Source organism: Phacochoerus africanus, chromosome 7 (genome assembly GCF_016906955.1).
Source record: "Phacochoerus africanus isolate WHEZ1 chromosome 7, ROS_Pafr_v1, whole genome shotgun sequence".
NCBI classification, from domain to species: domain Eukaryota; kingdom Metazoa; phylum Chordata; class Mammalia; order Artiodactyla; family Suidae; genus Phacochoerus; species Phacochoerus africanus.
Window position 1 is genome coordinate 48162536 of NC_062550.1, and position 14592 is coordinate 48177127.

Consider the following 14592-nt stretch of genomic DNA (forward strand, 5'->3'; position numbering starts at 1 on the left):
GGCACACAACGTGGTGCAGAGTTTGGAGAATTGATGTGGATAAGGTGGCAAACGGTAATTCTTGCAACTAGTAATTCTGACTAGTAACGAAGTATTGTTTGAGGAGTTGAGATTGGATTCGCTCTGTTGCCTTTGTCAGTCAGTCGGTAGATAAATCCCTTCCTGGAGAAACTAATTCCTTAACCACGATATGGTTACAAATGAAACAAGTTTAAACGTCAGTACCGTTTCGCCACGCCCCTTTCACTTGGACCACGCCTGTAAATTTGCAAAGCCGCTCGTCATCAAAGGTAATACCGCGAGAACTCTACGCCGTCTCCCTTCTGACGTTTTCAACGGTAGTAGTCGCTTTTGTTCGCGCGATATTTCCGGGTGAACGGGAGCCCGGGCCGCCCGGGCTTCTGTGAAACATGGCGGTCGGCTGGGACCGTAACACAAGGTAAAATACCGAAACGCCGCCGGGTACTGTTCCCTTGGTTATTACAGGGCTGTTCAGCGCGTGAACGTCGTTAAAGGGGCTCAGAGCCCGTCAAAGGGCTGGATCTCTGGCATAATTCCTCTCCTCTGGAGGGCGGGCTGGACTAGGAGCTGCTCTTCCTACCTCCCCCGGGGGCGTTTATTGGCAGGACCCTGGGCAGCGCTGCGCCTGGACCCCTTTCCCTAGTCCAGTGTTTGAGCTTTCTTACAACTTGGAATTTAGGTGCTCCCTGCTAGCTGCTGACCCTGGTCCGTTGCTTCTCACAGTGCCCGGTGCGCCAGTGGCTCTTTCCGTACACAGGCGTGGAGGGTCCCGTGTTGTGGCTACCAGCTGGATCATGTCCCGATCCTCCCGGTTGTCTGGCTCCCCACCCCCATTCAGACAAATATCGAATTCTTCGCAGCAAGTTGCTTCCTCTTTCTAGGAAAGACCGAGCTCTTGGCCTCTCCTCGAGAGGTTTGCACGCCGCTTGGGAAAACGAGAAAGGGGCAGGGCACGGCAAGATGCTACAGGGGAGACAGGTTCGAGTGTCACCACTTTTCTGAAACCCTCGAGGGTTAAGAAACCCTCATAAGATGATATGTCAACTCGTGGTAGAGAGTAGCCTTGGACATTGGTAGTATACAGAATTGATAAGTCATTGAGAAAACACGTTCTAGGGATTTTACATTTAGGACTTAGTGCCCTTGAGACTTAACTCAAAGTTACATAATATCTGTTAAAATGTTTCAAGACTGGCTTTCAGAAGCAGTTATAAAGATACAGTTAAAAATGGAATTTATTCATTTGTTCGAAGTTGTACCTATTTCCTTGAACTATAGTATATAGTCATAATAAAGAAATGAATGAGACTTATTCACTGAAGAATTCAGGACTTACGCCTTCTTACTTAATTTATTCATTGATGTTTCCAGACTGACTCAATTATTTCAGTTCTCTTAGAGGAACAATATGAAAAATAATCGTGGTTTTCTTGGGGGAGGGGAGGAATTGCTTTCTTTTTGACGATGAGCTTCAGTCACAACTAAATGTAATTGTTGGAAGGTACACGTCAAAAAAGTTTATCAAACTTGAAAGTCTCAAATCAGTACTAGTCTACAACAACAGCAATAAAAAAGAATTAGAAAAACAGATAAATTTCTTTCAGGGTTAGTGACTTATTTGGAAGAAACATTGAAACTTTTTTTTTTTTGTCTTTTTGCCATTTCTTGGGCCGCTCCCGCGGCATATGGAGGTTCCCAGGCTAGGGGTCCAATCGGAGCTGTAGCCATCGGCCTACACCACAGCCACAGCAACGCGGGATCAGAGCCGCGTCTGCAACCTACACCCCAGCTCACGGCAACGCCGGATCCTTAACCCACTGAGCAAGCGCAGGGATGGAACCTGCAACCTCATGGTTCCTAGTCGGATTCGTTAACCACTGAGCCGCGACGGGAACTCCGAAACTTATTTCTAATAGAAGTTACTTTTTAGGCAGTCTGTGCCTGCTGCAAATCCTACCCAACAGTTTTTCAATTTTTATTCTGATTCTGCCTCTTAATGTCATGATAGGTAAATTAACCTCTTTGTGCCTTAATTTCCTTATCTGCAAAATGGGAATAATAATACCTAACTTGTAAGGTGGGTGGTAATAATCAAATGAGCTAAAACATAAAAAGCACCTAGAACAAGGCCTGACATTACAGTTAGCATTCATTATGTGTTAGCACTTGTTATTTTTAAGTTTTTGTTTTCTAACTTCTATATCTACTTACAAAATGTTGTCTTTGTACTTAAAATATAGACTGAAGATGCTTTTTATTTTTTTTTATTTTTATTTTTTTTTTGTTTCCAACAGTTTTATTGATCAAAGTGTCCCTATCTACTTAAAAGGCTAGTGTTTGTACTAATGGTTCTATAAGAAAGCATTTATGATGTGATCTTTTGTTCTTGGACCCTTCCAATCTAGATTAGGAGTACACTGTACTTCATGCACTGCTGTGATTTATTTTCCTAAAAGCATCAATGACTGCCTCCTATTGCTAGAAGTTTGCTAGGGATATCCTTTTCCTAATGCAGTTTTATCACTCCAGTATTGAACACTATTCTTTTTTTTTTTATAATTTTTTTTTATTTTCCCACTGTACAGCAAGGGGATCAAGTTATATACATTACATTTTTTTTTCCATACCCTTTGTTCTGTTGCAACATGAGTATCTAGACATAGTTCTCAATGCTACTCAGCAGGATCTCTTTGTAAATCTATTCTAAGTTGCGTCTGATAACCCCAAGCTCCCGATCCCTCCCACTCCCTCCCCCTCCCATCAGGCAGCCACAAGTCTCTTTTCCAAGTCCATGATTTTCTTTTCTGAGGAGATGTTCATTTGTGCTGGATATTAGATTCCAGTTATAAGTGATATCATATGGTATTTGTCTTTGTCTTTCTGGCTCATTTCACTCAGTATGAGATTCCCTAGTTCCATCCATGTTGCTGCAAATGGCATTATGTCATTCTTTTCTATGGCTGAGTAGTATTCCATTGTGTATATATATCACAAGAAGATGCTTTTTAAAGCAATCTTTCACTGATCCCCAAATTGATTAATTTGGTCACAAAACTCCTGTTTATACCATCTTACTTGGCTTCCAAGTAAACTTTTTAAAAATCTGGAGGATGAAGTTCCCGTCATGGCTCAGTGGTTAATGAATCTGACTAGGAACCATGAGGTTGTAGGTTCGATCCCTGCGCTTGCTCAGTGGGTTAAGGATCTGGTGTTGCCGTGAGCTGTGGTGTAGGTGGCAGACACGGCTCAGATATGGCATGGCTGTGGCTGTGGTGTAGGCTGGTGGCTACAGCTCTGATTAGACCCCTAGCCTGGGAACCTTTATATGCTGTGGGAGCGGCCTTAGAAAAGGCAAAAAGACAAAAAAAAAAAAAAAATCTGGAGGATTACTAGATTTGTTTGAGTTATGCTACTGTAAGTAATTTTTAAAACATAACGTTTAACTATTGAAAAAAGTTTTAACATAAAAAGAATAAGTGCTTTTTTGATACCTACTGTTTGTAGACTAAAACTAAGTTATCTTTAATAAAAATTTTACAGTATTTTAATGCAATATAATCAAGTAGTTTAAAATTACAGGAATTGCTTTTTGGTTTTGCTTTTTGTTTCTGAAGTTCAGTGATGGCTTATGAAGTAGAAGTTTGTTCTCTCTGGATCAAGGTGTTGGCAAGGCCGTCTTCCCTCTGAGGACCCCAGGAAAGAATTCTTCCTTGCCTCTTCTAGCATATTGGCACCTCTTGGCTTGTAGATACATTGCTCTAATCTCCGCCTGTCTTCACATGGTATTCTTCCTTGTGTGTCTATGTATCCTCACAGTGCCTTCTTATAAAGGCACCAGTCATTGGTTTTGGGGCCTCCTTAATACAGTGTGATCTCATCTTAACTAATTATATCTTTAAAACCCTGCCTGTTTCCAAATAAGGCCCATTCACAGATACCAGAGATTAGGATTTAAATGTATCCTTTTGGTGGATACAGTTCAATCCCCAACAATGGCTATATTTATTAACTAAATAACTAAATAAATATTTCTAATACTGTCAAATACATAATGAAACAGAACTTAGCTCATACAGCATGTGTAGCAGGAGATAAATTGTGTCTCCGTTTTTTGTTTGGAGAGGTAATTAGACTTAACTGAGCAGATCATACCTAAAAGTGTTTTGAATTCTATATTTTAATTTTGGCAAAGCATCTGATAGTCTCATTATATTGACCAGGACACAGATGATGAAATATTGGCTGTGACATTACTTAGATTGAGTGTTGATAATGTATTTGTCTGTGTTCCAGCATGAAATGTGGTTTGTCATTCCCTAGGCAGTTTTTCAAAGCATTGTCTTAGTCTCAGTTGTTATCAATGACTTCCTGAAGTTTGTTTTATTTTTTAGTTTATATGACCGTTTAGCAGAGAAATTGAACATATGATACAAGAGATTGTTAAAATGTGAAGAGCAACACCAACCAGTGGGCCAAAGAACCTAGTGCAATGATTCTTAAATTTTTAGATTTTGTTAACCAGTACAAAAATATATATAGTCAGGGAAAGTGGCTGGATTTAAGGGCTGATATAGAACTGCAGTTTTTAATTTTATTAAAAAAGAACATCTAAAAACAAACAAAACTTGCTATCTATTTTTATCATTTCATGAAAGAAAGGACACTGACATGTAAAAAAAGGAAGGAAATCTCAGATTATAAAGAACAAATTTTTAAATTTAATGAATTTAACTTAAAAAGTTCTTGTATTGCCTTGTTGTTTTCATTTAGTACAAACTAGAAGATTTTGTTACAGAATGGCAATTCTGTGGTTCTGGAAACCACTGGTCTAGGGTCTTTCTAAATATATTTTTGAAAATGTCTGACTGAGCTGGATGCAAAGGCAGGTGGAATGTGAATGGGAGCAATGAACTGGATAACTGAGAGGAATCCAAGGGAAAGGAAGAGCATATTTTTCCCTAGTCAGGAAATTAAAGAGCTGGAAGGATTGATAATTCGTTCTGCTCAGAGAGGAAAGTTAGTGTTTTGGATTTTAGAGGTGAGGCAGTTTTTAAAACTAAGAGGATCCAAAACATGGCCTTGTTCATATGTGGCTTTGTATAGAGTTAAGGTAGAGGTCAGTGGAAAAGACCTGCTAGGCTTACCTAGTAAAAGGGTCGTTATTGTGAATGAGTGCCAGAGAATGAGTGTCATAGGATGGTGATGGAATGGGGAAGAAGAGATGTATAATGAATGATCCAGGTGCTAATCATTAAGGAAAGTATAAATGTATCTAGATATTAATAGAAGATGGTATCAAGTGCTCGAGTGAGTCATTGTATACTGTGAGTTGGAGCATGGACTTTGGAGCCAAGCGTCTTTGCATTGAATCCAGCTTCTATCCCCTGCTGTGTGGCTCTCAAAAATACTTGACTGTTCTGTGCCTCAGTTTCCTTGTCTATAATTGACAATAAAAATAGTTACGTACTTTGTAGAGTCCTTTAGAGGATTCAATGAATTTAATATATTAAAGTGCTTCAAATAACACCTAGCACATAATATGAAAATTAACTATAATTCTACATAGTATGTGTGTTTGTTATTAAAAAGGGAAGAGATGGTTAAGGAAAATCATGTTGAAAGATACTCCTTTACCTGTGAGTCTCAGAAATGAAGTAAGATTCAAAAAGAACTACCACCAGGAGAATGTCTGGTTTCATAAAGAGCAGGTAGAAGGATTGCTTTTAGAAAAATAGGAGTTATTGTTCACCTCAGAACAGTGGCTATATAAAGTAGATTAGCAAGTATTGGAGATAGAATGAACTTCTTGGATGTAGGTTAGTGTTGAGCTAACAGGAATGGGACAGGAGCAGCTGCAGAGTGGTAGGGTGCTCCATTGTATCATAGAAGTGTCTGAGCGGAAGGTGAGACATCCCCTGCCAGTTCACCAGGGACCTGTCCCACTGTTGTTCATGTTTCTATCCCAAGATGGAGGAGAGGTGACGAGAGTGCCCTATGCATGCTCTCTGGGTCAGGCCATAGAATCATGGAAACTAGGGGTGGGAGAATCTAGAGGCTGGGAGGTAGCCAAGCATACCAGACAATTAAGGGAGGAGTGCTAGTCGGCTAGGCATGATGAGTTGTTAGAGGATTTGTAAAATGAAGTAGCTGCTTGCCATATCTTTATACTTGTATATAATTTATAAGAAAACATTTATAAAGCTTAATAAAGTACAGAAAGTTTAGAAAGCAAAATTCACATCTTTATTCATTCTCTCTATAATGCTATACCTACTATGTGCCAACCACTGTCCTAGGTGTGGGGATACTGTAGTGAACAAAACAGAAACATTCTTCTCTTTGTAGATTTTCTATTTTTACAGATTTACTTTTCCAAGTGTGACTGTTCTGATTGGAAAACCTGTGCTACCATGAGTATTTCTGGGGAAATTTCCTTCCTTTGGGGAAGTTTCCTTCCTTCCTTCCTTCCATCCATCTATCCATAAATATTTGTCAAATACCTACTGTGCCAGGCATGAAGATACAAAGATTAAGCTAGACATAGTTCCTGCCTTAATATTACAGTGGATAAAACAGAAAATTAAGCAATTAGAAATAGTGTGATAAGGCACAATGTTCTAGGAGCACATGCTGTTTTATGTTTGGCATTATAGGTGTTTGTTTGTTTTTTTCCCCTTGAGAGAGATGTCTAGACTAAATAGGAGTTCGCTAAATGTAGAATGGGGGCGGAAGGGAAAGGCTATTTCTGGTAGAGAAAACATCATGTTTAAGGAATAGAAAGTGATTTAGTATGAAACTTTGAGGGATTGGGTTTTGAAGAGAGGTAAGTAGGACCTGTGTTTATGTTAGGGTAGAGTCCAAGTCTTGTAATGGGAACCTATAAAAACATTTAAAAATGAAATTTATTTGATCAGTTTTTTTTGTATTAAAAAGATTATTTGTTGTAGTATGGAGAGAGAATTGAAAAATTGAAGATTGTTTGAAGCAATGCAGAGGTAGTTTATGGCGGCTGAGACTAGGGTCCTAGTAAGGGACTTCTCAATGGACCTGGAAAAGAAAAGACAGATGTGAGAGAAATTTAAGAGGGGTTTAAGCCTAAGAATGTAGTTCTTGTTTCTGGTTTGTCTATTTGGCTGCATGGTGTCATCATTAACTAAGATAGGGATGAGGATGAAGTATTTATTTTTCTACTTGTTAAGTCTGAATTGTTTTGGGAGTGCCCTAATGAAAATGTAGTAGAAGACAAAAAGATATACAAGTCTGCAGAGAGATTTGAATGGGGAATGAAGACTTGAGAGAAATCAACATGTAGGTGGAAATGGAAGGGATAGTAGATTACTTGGGGAAAGTGTGGCGGTTTGGAGGATAGCCTGGTGCAGAATCTGAGAGGAAGAAGAATCTGCAAAATAAGCTGAAGAAGTGCTTAGAGGTAGAATGACACTCAGGAGTATAATATTGTTTAAGACAAGGTAAGAGATTGTTTCCAAAAGAAAAAGAAGTGATAAACAAGTGAGAAAATGCATTTTCTCTGAAGCAAAATTGAATAAGGCCTAAAAAATATCCTTTGGATTGGTGCTAAGGAAGTTGTTAATAGCCTTGCTGAGAGCAAATTTAGTTGAGAGCAGAGGAATTCATCTCAGTGTATGAAGAGGGTCAACTCATTTTAAGTTTGGCTGTAGGAATATAGCAAGAGATCTATAATTGGAGTTGGACTTGAACATAAGTGGAGACTTTTGTTTTAAACATAAAAGGCTTTAACATATTTATTATTTAACTCCTGTAAGAAAGTTGAGTAGAAATTGAAAGATGGAAGAAGGTTCAGTTTGATAAGCAGGTACAGAAAATAAATTGATTATGGAGTTGAACAAACTTGAGCATGGCTTATGCTTAAACACTCAGAAGCTTAATTTACAAATGAAAGTAGTTTTATAACTGTCAGATCAGACACTGCTATCCTTTTTGTCTTTTTTTTTCCCCCCCCTTAGGAAAATTATATACATGAGAAGCAAAATTATAACCTGATGGCCACTTTTGAGCATGGAGTCAAGCAAGAGGTGGTTGTTGAATGTTTATAATGGCAAATGAAATCAATCCACTAATGCATTCAGCTTCACTTTAGGGCAATAACTCCTTCATGGATGGATTATTAGTACCCCTGGTTAGGGTCTGCTCTCTTTTTGGTTCATGATTACTGCCAGTTTTTACTTCCCTAAGTCTCCTTTTTCTCCATGAATGCTCTGTGTTCTTTCTGTATTAATCCTACTTAGATTGCAGACAAGTCTGCCTTCTAGAGACTTTCTTTTAGTGACTTATGCAGCTATTTGACCTATTCTGCTAGTATGTTTTGATTTTATGAATACAACTTTGATTTCTGGTAATGTTTGTAGTATTATTACCTATAATATTATTTATATAAGTCAGTCTTATAAAATTATATAAATCTTTGAGATTTCAGTTATTTTATGGCTAACATTTAATTTAATTTTTATTTTATTTTTATTTTTTGGTCTTTTTAGGGCTGCACCCATGGCATATGGAGGTTCCCAAGCTAGGGTCAAATTGGAGCTTTAGCCACTGGCCTACACCACAGCCATAGCAACACGGTATCCCAGCTGTGTCTGCGACCTACACCAAGCTCACGGCAATGCCGGTCCTTAACCCACTGAGCAAGGCTAGGGATTGAACCTGCATCCTCGTGGGTACTAGTGAGATTTGTTTCTCACTGAGTCATGATGGGAACTCCAGGATGGCTAACATATTTTAGATGTAGTTGCCATACTGATCAAAAAGAGAATAGCAAGTAATTTGTAAATAATACTTTTTCAGTGTTTACATAGATTCAGTATACTGGATATGAGAAATTTGTTTCTATCTTCATTATTTTGAAATGACCATACAAGAAATACCCTCACAGTTAAATTTTTGTGCACAACCCAGATTTTTTTCCTTAGTGTACATTCCTAAAATCAAAAGAGGTGTGGTGAATATTTATATTCTTGTTAGCGATATATGAGCATGCCTATTTCATTACTTCATTATCATCTATTAATGGGAATGTATTATTTTTATGTATTTTGTTAATAGGAGAAAAACTATGTATTAATTTGTATATTTAAATATTGGCAAATGTGATTGAATTGCCTTTCACTTTTTTTCCCCTGACTGTTTTATGTGTTTTTGTGTGTAAATTGCCTTTCATTAGTACTTTTTGTCAGGGTGGGAGCAGTGAAAGGAGAGATGTTGATAAGTTATTAAGCTTTTTTTTTCTCAAAGAGAAATAAGAATGTTAAGTTGTTCCAAGGATATTTTTCGGTTATCTAAAAAGAAATGAAAGAAAAAAAAAGAATCTTTTTAAAGTATTAATTTACTCATTTTTTATTTCTTAGCATGACTATATGAAAGAAGAAGAAGGTTTTCCTGAAGATGAGGCGACTGAATCGGAAGAAAACCTTAAGTTTGGTGAAAGAGTTGGATGCCTTTCCAAAGGTTCCTGACAGCTATGTAGAGACTTCAGCCAGTGGGGGTACAGGTGAGTATCAGCTCAAATGAAAACTCCTGCAGTAAGTGCAACTTCTGAGTGATCCAAGCAACAACAAACAGAAATGTAGCCATGAGGAAGAACTCATCAGTGAAGAACTACGCAGTAGCTTCATAGCTGGTCTGTCCTCATGTCCCACTGTTTGTCTTAATTTTTTTCTTATACATATTCTCTTTGGCATCCAACCCAGTGCAGTCTATGCATTTAGCAATGTTTATTAAAACATTACTGAACAAATTAATCCTGGGCCAGGGGTCAAATCAGTGCCACAGCAACACTGGATCCAAGCCACATCTGCAACTTATACCACAGTTAACAGCAACACTAGATCCCTAACTCACTGAGCAAGGCCAGGGATTGAACCCTCATCTTCAGGACAGTAAATCAGGTTCTTAACCTGCCGAGCTACAACGAGAACTCTAAGAATAAATTTATTTAGACGTTACAGTAAAAATTCTTAAATTTCACATTACTGAAGAGAGCATGGGGTAACACTTAAGAGCTTAGACTTTGGAATCAGACTGTCTGGATTTAAATTCCACCTCTGACCTTTCCTAACTGTTGACCTTGAGGAATTTACTCAATCTGTCTTCTATGCTTTAGTTTTTTTCTTTCACAAAATAGGAATATCAGTATTCACCTAGTTGAGTTGCAATAATAATTAATATTTATAAAATGCTTAGAATAGTACCTGGTACAGATAGGAGTATTTGTTAAAGAAAAATAATGAAATAGAAGAAGATATGCAACTATAAGAGTATTTACTGTTCTTTCTTTCTCTGTGAAGAGCTAATAAAATATTTTATATAGGATTTACATTTCATTTGGTAAAGTGTAATAAATTACTATTTCTAATCTCTTGTAATTACATTTTGTTAATGAAAATAGTTCGAGTTCTTGTTGCACAATCCATTATAAGTGTATTTTGTTACAGTATGATGGTTCTTTTCCTTTCTGTCATATCTTTTACTTGCTTTTATAAAATTAAGTGAAATATTTAGGAGATTTCAAAGTAGATATGTTTTATTTGAGATTTGGAGATGTTTGAGTTTCTGGCACACAGATTGACTTCTCAGGAGCTAAGAAATTAGGCTAGTTTTTTGTTTGGTGTTTTTATTTATTTATTTATTTTTTGGTCTTTTCTAGGGCTGCACCTGCACTGTATGGAGGTTCCCAGGTTAGGGGTCTAATTGGAACTGTAGCCACTGGCCTAAGCCAGAGCCAGAGTAACACGGGATCGAGCCACGTCTGCAACCTACACCACAGCTCACGGCAACGCCGGATCCTCAGCCCACTGAGTGAGGACAGGGATCGAACCAGCAACCTCATTGTTCCTAGTCTGGTTCGTTAACCACTACTCCACGACGGGAACGCTTGTTTTGTGTTTTTAATTGAACTACAGGCATGAATACATTTTTAATTCTGAGGGGACTACTATCAAATTTGTATTGTGAAACTTAAGCTTACTTTAATCATTTATCATATCTATGACACTTTAATATATAAGAAGGTATAATTTTGGCAAATCTATTTAGTGAAAGATGTCCTTAATGCTGAAGAAATAAAATGCTTTCTCAATAGTGCAAATGTTTGTTTTCATGTTTATAATCATTAAATCTTTATTTTGAGCTGTTTTAGGGAAAAGATCTATAATGAATATTTCAAGAATATTATATAAAGTATTCATTCACATGGCAGTCATTTTAGGGCATTCTTTGCTAGTTTTTATCTCACTTAAAATGGTTTCCTGTTTCCTTATCAAAAATTGTTTTAATGCTTTCTTTTTTGTTGGTTTCTCAGTTTCTCTAATAGCATTTACCACTATGGCTTTATTAACTATAATGGAATTTTCAGTATATCAAGATACATGGATGAAGTATGAATATGAAGTAGACAAGGATTTTTCTAGGTAAATATTTTTTTTTGAAGTGCCTTTAGATTTAAATTGCTGTGAAGATAATATATCATAAAAGAGAAGTCAAATAATTTATACCTGGTTTATTTTAATTCTAAAGAAATAGTCCTGTAAATTTCTCATTAATTGTATGCATTAGGTGAAACATTTTAGAATCATTTGAGTAATGGTTAAATTCTGCAGAAGAGGTTCTCAGATTGAATATGGATTTGTTTAAAAAGGTTAAAACATAATGTTTTTCCTTAGAGGTTGAAATGGTGGAAATTGTTTAATGTTTTGAAATTGTTTATTAAATATCTTACTGATCTGTAAAAACTGGAAAATAAAATTATATACACTTATAACTTGATTTTTGTAAATTATATCTAATCTTTTAAGCTAAACAATATTTTTTATTTTCATTTAAGATTTTTATTTTTTCTATTATGGTTGATTTACAGTGTTCTTTCAATTTCTGCTATACAGCAAAGTGACCCAGTCATACACACATATATATATATGTGTATATATATATATTTATATACACACATACATTCTTTTACTCACGTTATCCTCTATCATGTTCTGTCACAAGTGACTAGAGAATTGTTCCCTGTGCTATATAGCAGGATCTCATTGCTTATCCACTTCAAGTGCAGTAGTTTGTATCTACTGACCCCAAACACCCAGTCTACCCCACTCCCTCTCCCTCAGAAACCAAAGTCTGTTTCTCCAAGTGCATGAGTTTGTTTTTTTTTTTCTATAGATAGGTTCATTCGTGCCATGTATTAGATTCCAGATATAAGTGATATCTTATGGTATTTGTCTTTCTTTTTCTGACTTACTTCACTTAGTATGAGATTCTCTAGTTCCATCCATGTTGCTGCAAATGGCATTATTTCATTCTTTTTTATGGCTGAGTAGTATTCCATTGTGTTCACATGCTACATTTTCTTAATCCAGTCACCCATTGATGGATATTGAGGTTGTTTCCATGTCTTGGCTATTGTGAATAGTGCTGCAATGAACATATTGGATGTGCTGCATCTATCTTTTTCAATGAAAATCTTGTCTGGATATATGCCCAGGAGTGGGATTGCTGAATCATATGGTAGTTCTATATTTAGTTCTTTTTTCTGAGGTACCTCCATACTGTTTTCTCTAGTGGTTGTACCAATGTACATTCCCCCCACCAGTGAAGGAGGGTACCTTTCTCCACACCCTCTCCAGCATTTGTTATTTATTGACTTGTTAATGATGGCCATTCTGACTAGCAACACCACTTTTTAAATCTTTGAAAATATTAATACCTTAATTAGGAGACAAAATATACTTTAATTTATTTGTATTGTTTGGACTTTTTAATTGATTAAACATAATTTTATAATATTAAGACTGCACAGGAGAGTAGGAAACATTTACTTCTCAATTTCAATCTCAGCTTTTCTATTCACTAGGTATGTAGGGAACTTAAATCTATATCTCCATGTGCTTCTGTTTCCTTTTTTTGTAAAATAGGGATAATAATTATAGTATTTTTCTTATCAGGTCTGTGAGAACTATAAATCAGTCAACCTTTGTAAGAGTTGTTGTGTAACCTTGGGCAGGTCATAAAATTGACTTCTTTTGGGCCTCAGGTTCTTCATCTCTAACATCAAAATTTTTCTTGGTACATTCCTTTTTTAAGGAATTGATTTTCTTTTTTTAATATATTTTTTACCACCAATTAAACATTTTTTATTCTTTACAAATGAAGTCATATGTAGTTCACCACAGAAGTGTGTAGTAGAGTTGCCCAGAAGCCTGTCTGCGTGGCCTCATCCTCTCGTTCCTATAATATATCCTGAGCCTAAACCCCAGGGTTATTTATTTGGGGCACACATTTGAACTCTGGACAACTTTTAAGACTCTATTAAGCTCTGAAAATCTGTACTCCCTATTGAAAGCAGATGAAAATTATTAGAGTGAAAAAAAGTTTGACAGTTCTGCAAAACTGAAGCTTATCAACTTTATGAATGCATGATAAAGAATAAAGATGATAATGCTTGATGTATGTTATTTGATAAATAGGGGAGAAAAGACTTTCCTAACTCTTCATTTTAAAGTTTTACATTCTTTAATGGAGTAGTCTCTATTAGCTTTATGTAAACAGAGATTAAGACTTTTTTCTGAGTTGCTTCTAGTTATTAATTATAGAATTAATTAAAGGACACTTGTTAAAAACTTGTCAAATCAGAAAGCTTTTCAAGGGAGTTCCCCTCATGCCGCAGTGGTTAACGAATCCGACTAGGAACCATGAGGTTGTGGGTTCGATCCCTGCCCTTGCTCAGTGGGTTAACAATCCGGTGTTGCCGTGAGCTGTGGTGTAGGTTGCAGATGCGGCTCAGATTCCGCGTTGCTGTGCTCTGGCGTAGGCCGGTGGCTACAGCTCCGATTGGACCCCTAGCCTGGGAACCTCCATATGCTACGGGAGCAGCTCAAGAAAAGGCAAAAGACAAAAAAGAAAAAAAAAAGCTTTTTCAAATAATTATAAAATAAAATTTTTACTTTTAAAGTGCTTCTGTTTTGGCCATGTGATACTGCATGTGTGAGGCCAGGGATCGAACCTACAACCTCATGGTTACTAGTCGGGTTTGTTAATCACTGAACTATGACAGAAGCTCCTGAAGTGCCATCCAGGATCTTATTGACATATTTCATTCTGTATAAAGTCCTAGCTTTTCATAGATCAATTGATTTATATTTCTCATGTTTTGTTGATAAATTGATAAGTATTAATATTTCTTTTTTGTCTTTTAGCAAATTGAGAATCAATATAGATATTACTGTTGCCATGAAGTGTCAGTGTAAGTATATCTTTAACTTGATGAATGCATACATAGTTTATGGTTTAAATGATTGCTAGTAAAAAATAAAAACCAGTGGTTGTTTTAACTTTATTTTTCCTTTATGATATCTTAAAGTACTATTATTGTGTTTGCATTTAAGAATGAAAGTTATTTTTCCCTAGCTAATAGTGTTTAATTTCTTCCCTATAATTAAAATGAAAGAAAATTAGAGGAAATTCTTATAAGTCAAAGTTCTAGTTTAGGTATATCCTTTCTTTCTTTTTTTGTGTGGAGTACCAATTTTTACACTC

The 14592-nt window shown here is 36.4% G+C and overlaps 1 protein-coding gene across 2 annotated transcripts in view; it reads left to right on the forward strand.

Annotated features, from left to right (window-relative positions):
- The first annotated feature begins 345 nt into the window (after positions 1-345).
- Positions 346-14592, forward strand: part of ERGIC2 (ERGIC and golgi 2) — a 48538-nt gene continuing 34291 nt past the window's right edge. The window contains exons 1-4 of one of the 2 annotated variants that reach the window (XM_047787301.1): positions 346-439; positions 9408-9550; positions 11360-11468; positions 14253-14299. In XM_047787301.1, coding sequence (XP_047643257.1) covers positions 9445-9550; positions 11360-11468; positions 14253-14299 — 262 coding nt within the window. In that variant the 5' untranslated portion in view covers positions 346-439; positions 9408-9444. Of the gene's footprint in view, positions 440-9407; positions 9551-11359; positions 11469-14252; positions 14300-14592 lie in introns of those variants that run through there. The other variant, XM_047787302.1, reaches the window with a different exon arrangement.